Source organism: Pholis gunnellus (assembly GCF_910591455.1).
Source record: "Pholis gunnellus genome assembly, chromosome: 1".
Taxonomy (NCBI): domain Eukaryota; kingdom Metazoa; phylum Chordata; class Actinopteri; order Perciformes; family Pholidae; genus Pholis; species Pholis gunnellus.
This window is the reverse complement of record NC_136528.1, coordinates 4,444,379-4,465,226: the sequence shown is the minus strand read 5'-3', so window position 1 is coordinate 4,465,226 and position 20,848 is coordinate 4,444,379. Positions and strand designations below refer to the sequence as shown.

Here is a 20,848-nt window from a genome sequence, read left to right as displayed (position 1 = left end):
CTATCTTCAGTTTCGGCTGGATAGATTGATAGATGACTCGGCTCAGCTCAATGCCAATATGGATGTGGAAGTTGACCAAACAGTAATCAAGAAGCTGCCCGCCAACTTTACATCCTCTCGGAGACAGAGGAGGTGACCCTTGGATGTCCGTTGTACATTTTACCTCCAAATATAATCACAGCACACATCGGCCCAATCCCAGTGTCCCCCATAAGGCCTCAAACCCTGAACCCTTAAGGACTTACTGATGTCACCTGGTAAGTGGTTGAGTGTGAGAGACTGTGAGGGCTTGAAATGGTGTAAACATGAATGGGACAGCACTTTGCTGCAACACATCACGTTACTATGACAACGAGAAAAAAACGTTACTCACAAACATCTGTGATGGACTCCTCACAAATATACGTGATGGACCCCTCCTCCTAACAAACATCTGATGGAGCCCTCCTCACAAACATATATGATGGACTCCTCCTCCTCACAAACATATGTGATGGACTCCTCCTCACAAACATATGTGATGGACTCCTCCTCCTCACAAACATATGTGATGGACTCCTCCTCCTCACAAACATATGTGATGGACTCCTCCTCCTCACAAACATCTGATGGAGCCCTCCTCACAAACATATGTGATGGACTCCTCCTCCTCACAAACATATGTGATGGACTCCTCCTCCTCACAAACATATGTGATGGACTCCTCCTCCTCACAAACATCTGATGGAGCCCTCCTCACAAACATATATGATGGACTCCTCCTCCTCACAAACATATATGATGGACTCCTCCTCCTCACAAACATATGTGATGGACTCCTCCTCCTCACAAACATCTGTGATGGAGCCCTACAACTCACAAGGGGGAATGATGGAGCCCTCCTCTTCACGAGCAGAAAATGTCAGGCCTGATGTTGGGGCATTTTTTTTTGCCTTTCTTTTCCCATCTTTTGATATGGTTGAAATTGAATAACGTTGTATAGAACAACATAAAGTAGAGAATGGAATTATTTATTGCTGTAAAAAAAATATTGTTTCCATGGGCGGAACAGTGTTGCTGTGGTTAGCGCTGTTGCCTCACAGGAAGAGGGTTCGATTCCAAAGAGGTTAGTTGGTAACTCTAAATTGTTCGAGGTCTCGCTGTCCTAATAACAGGAGCAGAACAGGCTAGCTGACACAACGCCGTCAACGCCGCTGGTGGAAAATGACGTTATCAAAAAAGGAGAACATTTGACATGGTCTGTACTTTTCGAATGTTACCTCGTTTACATTTCACTAAGTTTTTGTTGTTTTAATCCCAACCATGCTGTTTGTCCCGGAAATGGTTTTGCTGCCAACCATTTTTTATTTTTTAGTATAAGAAAAGCCAAACATTGACTTAAAGTCTGTACATTTCAAAACTAAATAAATTGTGAGGAATAGTCAGAAGGTCTTCACTTAGAGGTTGAAAGGAAAAAGAGGGTGAGCATTGGGAATAGCAGAGGCATAGTTGCTTTATATACAGCAACTTGGCCTTTGAATTAACTGGAAGAGAACGTGGATGTGTGATTTGATCTTCAATACAAGACAATATATATATAAATACAATATTCAAGATATTTTTAGCATTTGGTATTTGAAATATAAGACATTTGCAATGTTTTATTCTGAAAGGACAGTAAAATAAAACACAATGACAGGCAACAATACATTCAGATTCAAAAGGTTCAACATTTCAAGGACAGGTCAGGTACATACTCGTTTTCACGGTGACTGAAGTAATGTCTCCTTTATCCTGCGGGGGTCAGTAATGTGCTCAGAAGCGATTTAAATCCCCAAATGACAGAAGAAGAAGACGCGCAGTACTGTACTGGTGTGCTGTACATTTCTCCAAACCAAGTCGACTCCTCTCCACATACTCTTGATGATATCCGGGCTAGATATAGCTACAGTATTTACCTATACCTTAACGTGCAAGCTTAACTTCATATTCGATATCATTAGCATCGTGGTCCGCCTGGTTTGGTCACGCGACGCACCAGCAAACTAACGACCAAGAACATGGGACGGAAAGTGACCCTCGCTACTTGCTCATTGAATCAGTGGGCTTTGGACTTCGACGGCAACCTGGAGAGAATACTGAAGAGTAAGTCGGACTATTACTGCAGGGCAGTGCTGTCATAGACTGTAACTTCTGCCAGGTGTAGCTTTCTGGTTTGTATTAATAATGTAAACATGTATGCAAAAAAACACACCAGACACTCCATATGACGTTATGCAAATCCTCATATCCTCATATGTGGAGTATAAACGGGTGTAGCTTCGCTCCTGACAAACTGTGTCTAGGTTTCTTATCAAGTGTGATTGGTCAGCCACTCGGGAGCATGTAAATAGACCCTTTCCTCTCAAAAAGATGCGCTTTCTATTCAAAGACATACATTCACACAGCTGTCTCCAAGTCCCAGTGAAACTCAACCTGATCCTCAAAGTATTGATCATAAAGCCTGAAAACCGTTCACACATGTCATGTAACAGCCATAAACATGCAGTGACAGTGTGAACTGTCTTTCCTTAAAACAAGCATTCCCTCCTCACAGGGTTCTGGGTCCAGTACTTTGCACGTTATACAATCCATGGGTTTGTCACCAGAGCTAATAGCTAATTCTGCACTCTGAGCTAACCAGAAGTGTTCCCTCTTGAGATAAATAACATTACCACCAGTTACTTTTGTGATTTGTGCAGTTTTAGCCACAAAAACAACTTTTCATGTTGATCTACCCATAAACTCGACCCATCCATACTAGGGATTAAACGTCAAGATATCTCTGTCTTTGCTGCCACATTTGTTACCTTTTTTTTAATTGGCCTCTTGCAGGTCTCCCAACTTTGTGGAAGTGCAATATTGAATCACTGAAATCTATGGGGTTCCATTTGTGCCAAAATTATGTTAAATGCCTATGTCGATTGCTCACCTGACAAAACATAACGACAGTCAGACGACACATCATAACGACAGTCAGACGACACATCATAAGACATTAAAACGACAGTCAGACAACACATCATAACGACATTAAAACAACAGTCAGACGACACATCATAACGACAGTCAGACGACACATCATAAGACATTAAAACGACAGTCAGACAACACATCATAACGACATTAAAACAACAGTCAGACGACACATCATAACAACAGTCAGATGACACATCATAACGACAGTCAGACGACACATCATAAGACATTAAAACGACAGTCAGACAACACATCATAACGACATTAAAACAACAGTCAGACGACACATCATAACGACAGTCAGACGACACATCATAAGACATTAAAACGACAGTCAGACGACACATCATAACGACATTAAAAACAACAGGGAAGACGACCCATCATGATGACAGGGAGTGCCACTAACTGTTAGAAGTACTGTTTTAAGTTGAATAGACACAGACAAATGTTTTGTAACTTGAGCAATCGACTTAGACAATCAGATTGACTTAAATAGTTTTCTCACAGCTAAAGTACAGTTCAAAGTTTTGAAGAAAGAGACACATTTTTTGTCACATGTTCAGTCAACATGGACGGTGAGCATGTGATAGTTTTGGCCCAAATGGAACCCTATAGCTATCTTCTTCTGCCACGGGGGTCAATGCACACAAAACCAACAGTATTTTTTTGCCAAAATACCAATAATCTTGCCTGTTGCCTGTCTGTGTGTTTCTATGCAGGTATTGAGATTGCTAAAGCTAACGGAGCCAAATACAGACTGGGCCCAGAGCTGGAGATATGGTATGATTTGGAAAAGCTTCATTAAGTTTCACACTGACATGAGTGTATTCACACATTGGAATGTCATAGTATGATCTAAGTGGACTAGCTCCTTGTAGCGCAGAACTTTTATGAAACGCTAATGCTGCCAGAGTATGACTTTGACTTTTCTTGTTCACTTTACAGCGGCTATGGCTGCGCAGACCACTTCTATGAGTCAGACACGTTGCTCCACAGCTTTCAGGTCCTGAGGAAGCTTCTAGAGTCTCCTGTCACCCAGGACATCATCTGTGACGTGGGGATGTGGGTACCACCATCAAACCGTCAGACCAGCCCAAAATCAGTATTCAGTCTGGCTGTGACTCTAAATGTTTCAAGTTTTTAATCACTTTAAATTACAAAAAAGTCAAGGATTGCTCAGAACATTGGACACGCTTCACATTTGCAGTCCACACATTAGAATTTAAACTGACAGTTTGTCGTGAGAGTTTGTATTTACTTAAGAAAAAATGTAACCTTGGAACATCCTGTTCCCCTCAGGCCCATCATGCATCATAATGTGCGCTACAACTGTCGGGTCCTTTTCCTCAACAGGTACGTCAGCACACCAGTCCACTCTCATAAATGACTTGTGTTTTTTTCCCTACATTTTATGCATCTGTATAACTTGACTGGACATATATGTTTTATCACTGAGCATTTGTCCTCATCCTGCAGAAAAATACTGCTGATCAGACCTAAAATGCTGATGGCCAATTTCGGGGTCTACAGAGAATTGCGCTGGTTCTCACCTTGGAAGCAGTTAAGGTCAGTCATCACTCATTGACACGCGACACGTTGTGGACCTGTGGGAAGTGTAAGAGTCTGCTTCTCTGCAGCCCTTTGTGACCTCCGGATTCCCTGTTCTTGCAGGGACGTTGAAGTGTATATATTCACAGAATGCTAATTCCAGCAAAAATCCCTTCTTAGTAGCACTATCTGGTAAAACTTGAGTAGTGCTCCACATGATGAGTAAGCTGTTTGTGATGTGTAAAACACATGGAAGCGGCCTTTTAAAAAAATATGCTTACTTATAATTTTGTCCAGTACAGGGAGACAATAGCTTTAAGGTCAGCTTAGCACGAAGACCGGAAGCTAACACGAAGCATGCTAGCACTACAAAGCTGTCTTATGATGGAGCTTGTTGGCTAGCGCGCTAGTCACCAGACCGACCAGAGCTGGAACAGTAACCAAACCTGTTGAAACCCCCGTTAGGACAGGTTAATCTAGTGCTAACTGAACTGAGCTGTTGAAAGGTGTATTTTTTTCACTTTTGTAGAAGCGAGGCTAACAGTTCCCCCATGAGTGTGGTCTTTGAACTAAGGCCTAAAACAATGATGGAATTTTGCTTCACCTTTTGAAAACAACTGGGGTGGTATTGAAAGTACTTGTCTTTTTGCCTGTTTCATTAAGGCAGGTGGAGGAGTATTTTCTACCCCGAATGATCCAGGAGGTAACAGGGCAGGTAAAAAAAACTAAAGCAAACTATTGTTATCTGTCTTTTGAGACTAAGACTAGCCTTTTTTTCTCCACCGGAAATATTAGCGAAGAGATGGTCAGTGTTTTTTTATTCCCATGTTTCTTTGTGACCATCAGGATACAGTCCCATTCGGTGACTGTGTGCTGTCCACGAAGGATACCTGCATTGGCACTGAGTTATGCCAAGAGCTCTGGAACCCCAGAAGGTACAGCACAGCAACAGAGGATTGTGTAAAGGTGCATTGCATGGGGTGTTGTCGTTTTCTGTGTTCTGACTGAAACAATCCAAACCTCCCGATGACAGAACCTTTTTTTTTTTTGTCTCTTTTCGTCAGCCCCCATATTCAGATGGGTCTGGATGGGGTTGAAATCTTTACAAATGCGTCTGCCAGCCACCACGTGCTCCGCAAAGCTGACCAAAGAGTCAACCTGATCAAGTCAGCCACCACCAAGGTACACTTTAACCCTCTGAACCCCAAGTTTCAAGGCATTTTTTATTTTACTCACGTGCACGTTCGTGCACCTCTATTGAAACGGAAAAATCACCAGTAAGTGGAACTCAAAAATGTCTTTTGCACAGTATATCATCGTTATAATTTGTAAAGTTAGAAAAAGTGTTAGAAAAAAATTTTATTTTTCAAAAGTTGGAACAAAAATTGAATCTATAAAACATTTCCCACATGTGTTACCAATATTGGAATATTGGTCTCCTCATGTTACACATATTGACCTATTGACCTTTTTACAACCTCTCTTGTTCTTTCCTCTCTGCTCTGTGTACAGCCGAGTCATTTATATGGTATATACATTTTAATTTAATAGATCGGCCCCATTGTCACTAATACCTGATCAAGATATTTGAGTCAGTATCGGCCTGATATCTGTATCGGTGCATCCGTAGAATTCACAAACATTTGCTGGTTTATTGATATAAAAACAGGGAAACTTTGTGACTATGCTTGATAGAAACATATGTAGTATTTAGTTACGCAAGAGTATGCGCACCAACACATCTGCGGCGCCATCTTGAGATGTCACAGATATTGAAAAAATATCCCAATTGCAATATTGGTCAGAAAAAAATTTGCAACATTCCTGTAATCATGCAGTTCGGCCAGTAACTTACCATAGACTTGATGATTGTTGTACTTACACAGACAATGCAAAACAGAGATCACCAGAGGGCAGTGCTGAACTACTAATACAGGACATAGTGCGTCCGTAACATCCTGTGTTCTTAGCACAATGTAATGGTTTGACTAAAATCAGTACTGCATTCAGTGTATCGTTGGTGTTGTTCCAGAGTGGCGGAATCTACCTTTACGCCAACCAGAAGGGCTGTGATGGAGACCGTGTCTACTATGATGGTTGTGCCATGGTGGCCATCAACGGAGACATCGTGGCACTGGGAGCAGAGTTCTCGCTCAATGATGTGGTATGGACATGAAAAGAACCAGACCAGGCTCAATACATACCTGCAAATAAGTCTTTATGTAGTTGGAAATCATAATTGACCGGTGTGAAGTGACATTATTGTAGGTGTGGTGTTTGGTGTTTTCTGTGTGTACGGGTCTGTTGGGTAAGTGTTGCAGAACAGGTCATACAGTTAGATAGCAGGCAGACAGCATTCCTTTGTTGCAGAATGATCTTTGTGTGTGTGTGTGTGTTTTACCTGTATTAAGGGGACATAAATCTGTTTGCACAGTCAAATTGTGGGGACTCGCCTTTCTTATTGGGACAAAATGCATGTTCTCAGAATCAGAAACGGTTTATTGCCAAGTGCGTACGAACACATACAATGAATTTGGCTTGGTGATTGGTGTAAACAATAAACAACAATAACGTAAATCATTCAATTTTAGTGTGAAGACTTGGTGTAAGGTTAGTTTTAGGTTAAGGTTATGGTGAAGGTTAAGGTTAAATTCAGGTTAGGGTTAAGGATTAGGCTGATAGCAGTTATGGTTAGTCTCCAGAAAGTGAATGTAAGTCAATGTAATGTTCTCAAAACTGTCCTAGGTAATCATGTGTGTGTGTGTGTGTGTGTGTTGTAGGAGGTGATTACAGCCACTCTTGACCTTGAGGATGTGCGCAGCTACCGAGGGGAAATTTGCCAGCCGAACATGGTGAGACAGCACCTCCCTCCAACCTTTGTAATGTACAAAGTTGACGAATCATGGCTTATTGATTTTTGTTTTGCTTTTATTTGCTATTGCCGTACCAGGTTCTAATAGGTGAAAATTTCAATGTGTCCGGTACTTTTTTATGACAAAATATATGCAAAACTACTGATATTCCCATCAGCCTTAGCTGTACTTTGCGTTTATGACCAGCAAATGTCAGCATGCTAAACTAACATATCAAACATTATACTTTCTATAGAGTGATGAAGGGATGACGTATTTTTTTTGTGCCAACCAGGAAGTTAGCATCGCCTGGTTCCCTCCACAAAAAGCCAATGGGATTTTTCCATTGGATTTTGGATTATTGCAGAAAATAGGCTCAGTGGCAAACAAATGTTTATGATACTTACATGTTTTGTTCAGCAAGATAATCTTCACAACGAACCCACTTTTAAGGTTTTTGTAGCGCGAACGCAATAAAGGTAAAAGGCTAACGTTAGACTATAACGCTACAATGTAAAACGTATACTGACGGTGAGGAGTTGCCTCCAGAGACTTTTAGCATCAGCCGTCTGCAGTGTTCTCCCGCAATACTGGACAAAAGTGTTTGTCCCCTTTACAACAACGTGGGAAACTAGGGCCCAGGCAGAAATATACCAGTGTTAGCCTTTAAGTAACTAAATCTGAACAATAACCTTTATTAAATTACAAAGATAATTATTTTAGTTTAAGCACATTATTGTTGTACTGTATTTAGTCAGTGGCATGTGGCCCCATAATCACCTATGTAACATATTGTTAATTTTAATGTGTAAAAAGCCTCGGTTGTGTAGTATGTAAGGTGTGGCTGTTTCTACAGTTGAGTGACCCTGGGTGGTAAAGCAGGCCTGACTCTTGTATTTCACATATAACAGCTAATGAGACTGGAACAGAGGCTGCTCTGGGGCCCCGCTCTCATGATGAAGATGCTTCTATCTTTACAGACCCGTGAGCAAGTCTGCTCCTCTTGAGACGCATATCTCAGCTAAGTTAGGTCCATGTCCGATCTCCGGCCGTGAGAGGTCGAGTCCCGAATCGTGCCTTTAATTGGAAATGGAGAAAACTGAGTCCAGACAAACAATGCAGAACAGCTCAAACGTGCAGAATACAACTCAAACAATATATTAACTTAACATCAAACGTATGCCACTGAAACACACTTGAACAAAGCCCGAAGACAATTAAATCAAATTAATAAATAAATATTATAGCTGCACCAATCAATATTTTCATGCTAACAATGGATCAAATGACTATGTGTAATGTGAAATGGGTCATTCGTAGTAACAAACCCACAGAGAATTACCAGCGTACCTTGCCGCTCCCCTCAGCTCTACAGAGCTTTTTAGCCTCTTTCAGCTCGATGGTGTTTCCGGCAACATGCAGCTGTTTTCGGTGTCAAACCCGCTGCACACTACCTGCTCAGCACCAAACAGCAGAGAGACACTTATTAGCGACTAGCTGCTGAACACAGTGGAGCATTTAGCAGCTACTGAGCAAGATATTTTTTCTCAGGACTTGGTGGAGACCAAAACAGAGCTGAATGAGTGAATGTTGGACTGACATTCATCAGGTGCACACAAACACGACTCCCAAGTAAATGATAACGGTGCTCTGTCTGCTGGATGTGTAAAAAGCCGACTGTTTACTTAAAGCTACTAACTTTATAATAGATCAAACCTCATAAAAGATGTTGTCTCTGTTGCGCTGCCCCAGGTGGCCAAAAATAATCTCACATATTAAATCATCCCAAATAGTTTCTTTCTTAAAAATCATATTCAATTTGAATTCTCTTTACTTTCTAGCATCTTTAGTTGGTTTAGTTAGACAGTCACACATAGGTAGGTTACAAGTGAACTATGGCTTATAAACCGTTCTCCATTTCCTGATCACTGTTTGCTGCTCGCGTATGTTTCACTATGTGTCGCTTTGTCTTGCCATTTCCTCTCAGTCTCATACTTCTCTGTTGTAGGAAATCGAACCCAAACCGTGCCACAGGGTCAAAGTTGACTTTTCTTTATCCAATGGTGACGATATCTACCTCCCTACCCACCAGCCAATAACATTGCACTTCCATTCACCAGAGGAAGAGATCAGGTACAAATGCATATATTTACTTTGGTGCAAGATATGTATTTTTTCGAAGCAGAAAACTATTTAAAGGCTTCTAAAAAGGGCCAGTTGAAGGAACCCAGTGCAGAAATCACAAACCGCATTTGCCACCTTTGTTGTTCAGTCTAGGGCCAGCCTGCTGGCTGTGGGACTACCTGAGGAGAAGTGGACAGGTGAGGAGGAACACACACACACACACGCTGAAAAAATGCTGCTGCACAGTGTGTCATTGTGTGTCTCAGTTGACCCTTCGCTAAGCCCCGCCCCCCTGATGCTACTCTGTCAAAGTTGTCAGAGCTACCATGGAGCCCACACTGTCACCAACTTCGATTCCTAAATAAATAAATATTATCTAATTTTTGGAAAAACATAAAAGCAATTTCATAGAGAAGCAGAAACACAATATGTGTTTTGAAGAATATATCCAGGATGTCAAACTGATTCAGCAGTGAAAAACAGGTTAAAAAGATAAAGATAGAAGCTAAAGCTACAGATCACGGTGTAAAAGTGAACCACCACATCACCTGGAGATTGTGACAGAAGAAATGAAGGAAAAACACTGTTCCGGTAAAGCCGGGTAGACATTAATCACTGTCATTAAAAAGCAAAAGCAGCATGTGTATATGAATGTATATTCAGTATACCTTCAGTAGCTAGCGTAGCATAGCGGTGCTAACACTAGTTAATGATATGCAAACATACTCGGCTAATGATAGCGACACAAGTTTTTACATAGAAACAGAAAGTTTTAGAAACGTATATCTCCTTCCGACTACACAACGTTTAATCATGACCAGCTCCAAATCCACAAAACCGAACTGAAAATGAAGAACATCTGAAAAGATTGCACGAGCGTCTCCGCAGCTGAGCCGGGTCGTTGTAGGACCCTGGTCCAGAGCCGGCCGATGCTAAGCTGTGATTGGCCAATCTGCGTTTAAATATAGGCTGGAAGTTAGCGAAGCGTCGAAATAACTAAAATGAAAAAGCTATTCGATTTTGACTTGTGTCCCAGGCCGGTTTCCTGTTGCCTCTGAGTGGAGGTGTCGACAGCTCCTCCACTGCCTGCATTGTCCACTCGATGTGCGTGCTGCTCTGCCAGGCCATAGAGGACGGCAGTGAGTACTATCCTGTTTGCTTTCATTTCAGATTATTTTAAACACACTCATTCTCTCAAAGTGATTCTTGACACATGCTCTTGTTAAGGCATAAGGGCGGTAATCCAGCAGTGAATGTGTGCATCAAAGCCTGATACATCTTCTTCCTCTGAGCCATAGAGATCCGCTTTAAAAAACACACCACTGCGCCACACTGTTGCTTCACTACCATGAACATACACATTGTTGTTTATTTTGAATCAATCCTACATAAATTGTTCTGCTGCCACAAACACTCACCACAACACGAAATGTAATAGTCCCCAACAAATGCCCTATTTCGTCCTGCTTGAGTAACGTCTGTTGGAAGCTACAGTGACTCACCGTTTTAGGAATTTAAAAAAATGAAACACTATATTTGTGAGGTCAGGCTTTGTGTTGAGACCCACAGACAGGGTCGGGAAGTAAGAAAGTATTGAGCGACTTACTAATACACTGTTGGTCTAATCTTTTCATTGGATTTGTTGGCAATGAAGAAAGTATAACAGTATTTTCCCCTCTCTCTCTCTCTCTCTCTCTCTCTCTCTCTCTCTCTCTCTCTCTCTCTCTCTCTCTCTCTCTCTCTCTCTCTCTCTCTCTCTCTCTCTCTCTCTCTCTCTCTCTCTCTCTCTCTCTCTCTCTCTCTCTCTCTCTCTCTCCGTGTCTATCAGACAGCCAGGTACTGGAGGATGTCCGCAGAGTGGTCGGGGATGATTCCTACCGTCCTGAGCACCCGAGGGAGCTGTGTGGTCACATCTTCACCACCTGCTACATGGCCAGTGAAAACTCTTCAGAGGACACATGCAGCAGGGCCAAAGGCCTGGCCAATCAGATCGGCAGGTAGGCCGGGGTTCAACCTGAAGGGCTTTTGGAGAATCAAAAGTGTGAGAGTGTGAGAATCAAGTGAAACAATAGTACAGCGCAGCACATGAAAAATGGAAATAAGTGAGGCAAATACTGGCTAATAATCACAGAACCACAGTCATGATGCCAGATTGGGATAAAAGGACAATTTTGACGACATATTATGAAGGTATATGAATGCAACTGGCAACAAAAAGTGAAGCATAACTTAATACGGTATGTATACAGGACAATGAAATACTCGTATCACTAGCATATCATAAATACAGTGTAAACGGAACGTGTCAACAGATAATCAAAGAAATTGGACTCTTGTCTAAATGTATGAGTCAAGGAAGAACCTGATCCATATGGCATGGACGATACCATTTGCCATCTTGAGCTCATGACAGATTATTGTATTGGTATATATCTCAAAGAAATAGTTTGGCATTTTGTTGTAATGCAATTAGCCTAGTTAAGCATAACGACTGCAGGAAAGTTTTAGCCTGGCTGTGCTCACAATTGCTAACACACCTGAAACTCACTGACTAACACACTGTATCTTGATTGTTTAATCTGTAAAGTTGTTGTTTTTTGGGGGAGTTGCACGCTGCAACTATTTCTTGCTATGCTGAGTTTAGCTAATCGCATTCTTGCTCCGAGGCATGAGAATGGTTTCAATCTTCTCATCGAACCTGGAAAGTTAGTTCGTGTATTTCCTTTAGTGATAAGAAGTACAGAAATGCCCGAGCTGTATGTTTGAGCTCCATTACATGAATTATCTCCAGAGAGCACTGACAAGTTCATTTTTGCATTGAGACGTGTCTGGATCAGTAGATATCTTGTTAACAATTCTTTAATAACCACATTTAAGATAGAATAAGATAAGATTCAATTAATTGATTCCATGAGGGAAATAGAAACATGATAGCTATAAAAACAAAGTGAAAATTAATAAATTATAATCGCGCAATTTTCTGATAATAGCAGATTTAGTATTTTTGACAAATAATATACAAATACAATTATAAAGTGGATATATTTGTATTTAAAATGATCAATATTTACAAATAGTACGTGGCATATATGTTTTGTTAAATATTTATGAATGCGAGAGAACCGAGAATACAGTAGCATAAGAATTATGTGAACTAATATATAACGTATGAGATTATTATAAAGTAGGGTAGAGCAATGGCCCTGTAGCTCTGTGGCAAAACACACTGAATATAGGCCATAATAGTGTTCATGTTATTTATTTTAAATTCAATAATTAAAAAATCTTTATTTGTATTAATGTTTCATCTCTAGTCTGTTATTTTCTTTGGAGTTATTGTCCTTTTGAGCTGCGTTGAAATATCTTTTCATCCTCTTGTTATTCATTTCTTTGTCTGCAGCACACACATGAATATTAACATAGATATGGCAGTGAAAGGCATTCTGGGTATCTTCTCAGTGGTTACTGGAAGGTGGCCTCAGTTTCGCGCCAACGGAGGAAGCCACCGAGAAAACCTGGCTCTGCAGAATGTACAGGTACGACACTCAGTCACACCAACACTCTGTCTTTGGGTCATCACGATGGTTTTATCGTCACGACAACGTCTTTGCCACTCCTCCTTTTTATCTCTCACTGTCTGTCATTAACATATTCTGACCACAGTCTTCTTCACACTTGTGTTTCAGTAACACAACTGTGACCGTTTTGTAGTTTCTATCAGTGCTGCAGAGAGTTTTGTATTCACTCTCTGTGTGTGTGTGTGTGTGTGTGTGTGTGTGTGTGTGTGTGTCTGTGTGTCTGTGTGTCTGTGTGTCTGTGCGTGTGTGCGTTCCCAGGCTCGAGTCAGGATGGTCCTGGCCTACCTGTTTGCCCAGCTAAGCCTGTGGACCCGGGGGAAGCCAGGTGGATTGCTGGTCCTGGGCTCAGCCAACGTAGATGAGAGGTATTACTGGGGCTAGTCCCTGACCACAGACATATATGTGACATTTCCTTTTGAAATAAATTCTAAGTTTGCAGTTTCATAGGTAAAATAGATACCTCAATAAGTAAGTAAGATTTATTTATAAAGCGCTTTTCACAGACAGAAGTCACAAAGTGCCTAACAGGAGCAGAATTTCAAACATAAATAACACAATGTGGCCAAACAAGGGCCAATAATTTAAGAACAAATTGTAAAGCATAAAACGTATTAAAGAAGGCACAATAAACAGAAAGTACACAATTAAAACATCGCTTAAAAGCAAGCCTAGAACATGAGTTTTACTCAAACGGCAGTCTAAACAGGTATGTCTTCAGCTGATTTTTAAACAAATTCACGGAATCAGCAAAACGTAGGGGTGCAGGCAGAGCATTCCACAACCTTGGTGCTACTGCCTCATGAGCTCACCACGGGTCTTAAGGCGAGTGCGTGGGACAGACGGATAATGAAGTGTCTGATGACATTTTGGACAGACATGGATGTGAACTGCAACACGACTGTTTGGCAGAGGCGGTAATTCTAGTTCTCACCTGTCCTTAAGCAGCAGGGGACGACTCCTCCAGTTCAAAAATAAGTCTGATTGTATAGAAGTCTATGAGAAAATGACTCTACTTCTCTCTTGATTTATTACCTCAGTAAACATTGTAAACATGAGTTTATGGTCTCAATCGCTAGTTTCAAGTCTTCTTCAATACAGCATGATGTTCATTTAGAGTAAAACAGACCATAAAGCAGGGTACATTGTGATTGGCAGGTTGTTACCACGGCGTTGTCGCGACCGTGGTGTAGTTCGTTCACTGACGCAACGTTAGCTCTTTACTTCTGCAGATTGCATTCACACTTAAAAACAAACAACATTTGTGAAGATTCTCTTGCTGAACTAAACGCGTGAATGTAGCTAGAGCGGTGCAACTACCGAAAGATAAATGCTTTCTGAGTGGAGAATAATTACCGCCTAACAACAACCTTTCCCGCTCAGTCTGACAGGGTATTTCACAAAGTACGACTGCTCCAGTGCCGACATCAACCCCATAGGAGGCATCAGCAAGACGGACCTGAAGAGCTTCCTGCTCTACTGTGTCGAGCAGTTCCAGCTCACCGCTCTGAGAGGGTGAGGTCAGCCGACAGACATTTTGGGGAGATTGAACTGCTGGGTAACGTACCTGTTAGTATTCAGAACAAAGGTGGAAGGAGTAAAAGGCTGAAGCCGGAATCAGCTCCAGTATATTATCCTCTTCACCAAGCACAAAACCTTCAGAGGGAGAAGTGAAAGTAGCTCCAGTATTTATGGGAAATGAGCCAAACCCACCAGCACCACCAGTGTGAGATCGGGGCGTTAATGGTCTTGGCCATGATTTCATTTGTTTGAGTATATATTGCTTTTAAATAATTGACAATACACATTTGTACATACACATCCTGCAGCACATTTAAACATTTCTATATTACGTTTCTATATACATATATAGATAGGTATGGGTATATTTAGTTTTCATGCACCAGTCATTGTTTCATGCAAACTTCATATTCTGCAAGCCACAAACGCAGCATCTCGTGTGGTTTTTGGTTTCCTCTGCAGCATCCTGTCGGCTCCGCCCACAGCTGAGCTGGAGCCGCTGACAGACGGGCAGGTCTCACAAACCGATGAGGTAAGAAGAAGAAGTCGGTGTTGAAAATGGGTTTGGTGCGAGCAAGAGAGTGGAAGTAGGCCCGATCTGGCAAAGCGGCCGATGGGATCCCATCGCAAAGTGGTCTCTAGTTAATATTAGTATTGTTAAGATAGTAACCAGTAATATTTGTACTCATGGAGTTTCTAACTATAGTCTACTAGGGTTGGGACAATATTCATATCTCCCGATTCGATACTATCACAATACTTGGGTGCCGAATATTTCAAGTGTTTCGATTTGATATTACGATTTATTGAGATTTTTAGTTTTTATGTTCTTTTTTAACACCAGACCAACGTGGAGAAAAAATCGTACACTTCCAGGGATCTCTAAACGGATAGTTAAAATGTTTGATTTTCAGCATTTATGTAGTCACAGCTGATCTGAAGTCAAATATATATGAGTCATTGTCCCCAACAACCCCCAAAAAATCTAAGAATAAAGGCATTTCCCTCACAATTTAGTGGAATTTTCTCTTTAATTGGCAAGGGTCAAAGGTAACATGTTTTATACTTCTGGTGAATATAATTCAATTAATCTTTCAATATACAGTATCAATTTTGTATACACACTTTGTAAATACCTTATTTAGAAAAAACGGACCTAGTCACACGTGCATCCTTGCGCTAACTTAGCCAAGTACATCGCTAGCTCTCCCCGTCAGCTTCTTTCTCTTTTGTACATCTCTGGTCAGCTCGACAGGCCCAACAACAGTATTTGTTTCATAATGCTTTATTTGTCATCATCCTTTTCCTACCTTCATCCATCTTTCACTAACCACCTCATGCCTCCCTCCTCAGGCAGACATGGGGATGACCTACTCTGAGTTATCCGTGATCGGACGGCTGAGGAAGATCTCCATGTGCGGCCCCTTCAGTATGTTCTGTAAACTCATTCACACGTGGAGGGACGCGCTCTCACCCGCAGAGGTCAGTTATCTTCTTTGCGGTGTAGAACATGTTTTATGCTAGTCTGCCGGAGAGTGTAATCCAAACTGTAAACTAGAGGAATACTTTCTAAATAAACTCAACCATAGAAAATTGCAGAGCAGACACTTTGAGTGGAAGCATGATTTTCAACAAATCTATCGACTGGAGTTTTGTTTTTTGAGATTATTGCTGAACGATTTGAGGGAAATATATAGTTGCGACTTTTCCTTACCAATATTGTGATAACAATTTAAATTGCAATTCTTTTCTATAAATGTAATTCTTAGCTTGTATCAAGAATAATCATAAATTCAAGTATTTCTGCTGGAATAGAATCCGATAAAACAATACGTGTGATTGTAGACAGTCAAAGAAAAGTACAACTCATTTTAAGTGTTTGGCCCACATTTATTAAGATATTACAAGTATACTAAACATTACTCTATTATTCAAATATTCTGCAATAATGGAATTCATACCCCCTTGTTATAGAGTTGCTTTGTAACAATATCTATTAATAATGGCTACATACCTGATCCATTCTGTTTTTATTGACAAATTGCTGGTTTTGCACACTTGCGTTTGTTGCATTTTGTTATAACTAAACAGAACATTTAAGGGTGTTGCAATAACCGTGATATTTGAAAAATGAAACATTGATATTGTGTTGACAATACACATTTGATAATGTCGTGTCAATAATCCAACTTCTCTATAAACATTTAAACAGTTATGGTTATAGACTCTCTTTCCACCTTCCTACACTTGTATTTTGAGTGTAATAAATCTGCCAAATGAGAGACAAAACAATATAAAAGTACATTTCACTGATAGCATTATTTATTTAATCATATTTTCCATAAAGCTTGCGATTGTAATGTTATCATGAATTCTTTTGGCCACAATAGTCGTGTCGTAAAAATCTGATAATGGGACAGCTCTGATTGATATTGGGCTGATGACTCCTAATCGTACAGTTAACAGCTGTTACTTTAGCTGCTTGAGCTAACGTTAACGTCTCACAGAGTGACAGCTCTGAAGCCTGACTGTGACTTGGGGCTTAAAACGATGATGTGATCGGCTTCCGAGTTGAATGAGACTTCAGCAAATCTACATTGAAACATTTCAAAATGTGTCTTTTGAACACTGATAGTGAATATTGTGCATTTAGTGGCTGTCTAAGACTTTTACCCTAGAAACAACAGCGTGTCGTTGTCTTTTTTCCAGGTGGCACAGAAGGTGAAGCACTTCTTCCGGATGTACTCGGTGAACCGCCACAAGATGACCACGGTGACGCCGTCCTACCACGCCGAGAGTTACAGCCCCGACGACAACCGCTTTGACCTCCGACCTTTCCTCTACAACACACGCTGGACCTGGCAGTTCAGGTGCATCGACAACCAGGTAGCAGTCAGGCAGGAACGTCGCTGCCGCCTCATTCTCCGTTGGAATGGTGGGGGAAGTCAAATCTGACGGAGATGTAGCGATACAGGAAGGAACTACTATAGTATTTGGTAGAGCTGGACTTTTATCGAGTGTGATGGCTGTACTTCCTGCACACACTATAGTTATCTATAGTTAACACTTAGTAGTTCATCATAGTAGTAAAAGTAGGATCACAAAACTCAGTTGGGATCGTATCATAGTTTTGAGTCACGAATCAGATCAGAAAATAATAAAGAGAACAAATCTTAACTTTTAGAGATTGCCCAATCACGTTTTTTGTTTATTTCTTTATCGCAGATACCAATTTCCGATCGTCCTATACAGGTCCGTTTTGTTGTTTGTTTTTTTCAGAGGCTGGTATACAAGGCTCCATACTATTATTTATTATTTCACCACCGTCCCAAAGAATAATTACAACCGTCCCGAAGACTGTGTTGAAACCGTCACAAATTCTAAATCTTATTCTTTTACTTTGTAACTGTTATCTGTGGTGGTTATTTGCATAAAAGACACAATTCAAATGATTAGGAAATAGAAGATGGCATTAATTTACCTTCGCTCCAATACTCATTTTTACTGAATAGAGCATGAATGCATCATAATGTAACTCAATGACGTATGTTAGCTCTTAGCTCCGATGCTGCCAACGTTACTAGCTCTCCTCCTGTGGATTTCAATGCGTATTTATTGTTTACAATGCAGCATTATCAGGGATCAACGACTAGAAGCATTAATGTTCATCTACCAAACGGATATTTTTCAACTATGATCCGTTACATCACTAACACACACATTAACAAACTAAATGATGGCACATGCCTTTTGTTTCATACACTATACTCATAGTTCATTAGATTCTATTTCTAGTGCACACATTTAGCTAATTTATTTACGGTCACACTTTACCTCGCCTTGACATACAGTATGTTTGCCTTTTCTAAATACTTAAAAAATTATATTTTTAGATACCACTGCTGAGGGTTCCGTTGCTGGTTGCTGCTGCTGGAGGGACTTCCTGGCCGGCTGGAATAAAGGATGCGCCCCCTAAAACAGAACCTTTAAATGCAGGAAGTGGCCAATTGGAAAGTACTGTGTGTCCTCCACATTCTGGTGAGGATTGGGGTTACGAGTCAAGACAACACTATATTGTGTTATATACTATAGTTTTGGGAAAAACCCATCTGTGATTCCTCATGCCAGCCAGCTCAGTCCCTCACACTGATGTTTACCCTCCTTTCCCCACAGGTGTCCCAGATGGCAGATAACACCCCAAAGCAAGAAGAACCTAAGGTCTTCAGTGTCCTGAGAAAATCCATCACATCTGTGACGGATCAAAAGGATCGATTTTGTGGTGATTTATGTGCCACTTTCAGTAAAGCCAAATACTTTGCACTGTGTTGGCAAGCACAAGGTCAAGCAGGAGAAAAAAAAAATGTCAGGGACTATATTGAACATTTGTTCGACCTCAGTGTTACAAGGGCTATCATTCCCAGATGTTGCTCAGTGAAATATTGCAAAATATGCAAAATGTTTAATCGCAGTGTAAGAAGTAATGGCTCCTCCACCTCTCTTTACATTGTATGTGATTAGTACCAACTAAACAATAAATATTATTCATTACTATTTGGAAGCCTAATATTGTGAATATGACTAAAGCCACAACATTGCCATACTCAGAGCCACTAGTGTGACTTTAAAAGCATTTTAAGAAATCTTCGAAGATTTTTGAAAATGGCAGTAGAAGATTCAATATTTCTTATTTCTTTTCGTTCATTTTGAGTTTAAAGATGGGTTCAAATTTTGTCACGTCTATCTTATCACAATACTCTCATGTCGATATGTAAATGTGGTCACTGTAATCACTCCTCCTGTCCATACTGACCCTGAACAAAATCCCTTCATAAATCTATTTCAATTTACATAAGCATGGGATTATGGTATTAAAAATGACTTGGGCCTATTGTTTAAAGTCCCATGGGGATGCAAATCTATCCAATGCAAATGTATTAGATTAGGCCTCTGGAGGAACAGCTTTCTTTATCTTTGAGAAGCTAATAGCGTTATAATATCTTTATTTAGAGGTAGATTGGGTTGTAGAATGTGCTATGTGTGGGCCTCTGAATCACTGACATATTCACAACGCACATTCTGCCCACGCTCACCCTAAAATGCTGTACATGGGAATCTCCAGTGATTTGTGCTTTTTCTGGGGTTTAGGACGAATAACTAAGGAAACACAAATTCTAAGACGCTGGTTCACATGCCCTCTCACTCAACCTCTGGTTCCAATGTCAGGTGGAGGGTTTATTCCTGGGACATTCTTCAGTAAGGGTTAATGGTGCTCATTTGCTACTAAACTATGACAGATTAGATTAAGACCATGAAAGACCTTTTCCTCCAATGTCTGGGACACTGAGGTTATTGGATTACACAGGCTTGTATTTGGAGTTTAATGTCGTTGGTGAGACACTGAATTGTGTGTTTGCTGGAAATAAAGTGACTCCAAAAGACAAATTATTTTTACGGTGTTGTTTGTACATGCTGTTGTTTGAGCATTAATCTAGTTGGACGATGTTTTGGGGACAGCAGCGGCATCTGTGTAGAAAAACCCCCCCTGCTGGTTTAATTAGTTGTCAGCTGACAGAGCATGTGACACGCAATGTTGGAGCCTAATTAACATGATTCATCTTTCTTTTCATAGAGTTGTAATTGTTTCCATACCCACAGCACTTCAGTCTGCTGTCTGCCAGCTACTGTTGGGACTGCAGCTCCATACTGAATAAACTAGTCACTTACCCGGTCAGCGATATGAAGTGGATGATGTTTGTATAATGGCATACTTACTTACAAATTATAAAGCTTGTCCATCTTGCATAAAAACTAGTTTTGGTAAATAATGTTGGACTGTCACGTCTAGACGGTAACCCGCAAAAACTTTCCGAGATTTTCTATCTGCCGACCTATCCTAACCTTCACCATTCAAGGTCAATGCCTGGTCAGACGCTTACTGGCCGCTCGCATTACTAAAGTGGCCTTCAGGTAATGTAAACACGTGAAAAGGCCCTCGCTATTGCCAGTATGTGGTTTGTCCATTCTGGGCTGCTGTAGAAACATTGCAGTGCAACATGGGGGACTCTGTGAAGAGGACTCGGGTCGTATTCACGAAAACACGATTCTTAGTTTCAGGCGATTATACACTAATGAAAACATAGTTATGAATATTATATTCTATCCTGATAATAGGTTGCTTAAAATGCTACACGTTATAGCCATTTAACCATAATCATCAGCAGATTAATA

At 40.7% G+C, this 20,848-nt stretch overlaps 1 protein-coding gene across 1 annotated transcript; it reads left to right on the top strand.

Moving 5' to 3' along the window:
• The first annotated feature begins 1,859 nt into the window (after nt 1–1,859).
• nadsyn1 (NAD synthetase 1) lies at nt 1,860–20,051 on the top strand. Its single transcript, XM_079165977.1, has 22 exons — nt 1,860–2,124; nt 3,720–3,780; nt 3,946–4,062; nt 4,300–4,353; nt 4,477–4,566; nt 5,212–5,263; nt 5,395–5,483; nt 5,613–5,730; nt 6,581–6,712; nt 7,329–7,400; nt 9,409–9,533; nt 9,673–9,721; nt 10,561–10,663; nt 11,353–11,521; nt 12,925–13,060; nt 13,361–13,467; nt 14,483–14,614; nt 15,083–15,152; nt 15,974–16,102; nt 17,330–17,506; nt 18,514–18,658; nt 18,794–20,051. The coding sequence occupies exons 1-22, from the start codon at nt 2,040–2,042 to the stop codon at nt 18,811–18,813; spliced, it is 2,232 nt and encodes a 743-aa protein (XP_079022103.1). The 5' UTR covers nt 1,860–2,039; the 3' UTR covers nt 18,814–20,051.
• The last annotated feature ends 797 nt before the right edge of the window (nt 20,052–20,848 follow it).

What these genes read in the sequence shown, in the direction of transcription:
- nadsyn1 (XM_079165977.1), top strand. Translation starts at nt 2,040, where the DNA reads ATGGGACGGAAAGTGACCCTCGCTACTTGCTCATTGAATCAGTGGGCT. An exon ending in ATCATCTGTGACGTGGGGAT is followed by an intron (nt 4,063 to 4,299) that starts GTGGGTACCACC and finishes TGTTCCCCTCAG; the next exon opens with GCCCATCATGCATCATAATG. An exon ending in CGGGTCCTTTTCCTCAACAG is followed by an intron (nt 4,354 to 4,476) that starts GTACGTCAGCAC and finishes CTCATCCTGCAG; the next exon opens with AAAAATACTGCTGATCAGAC.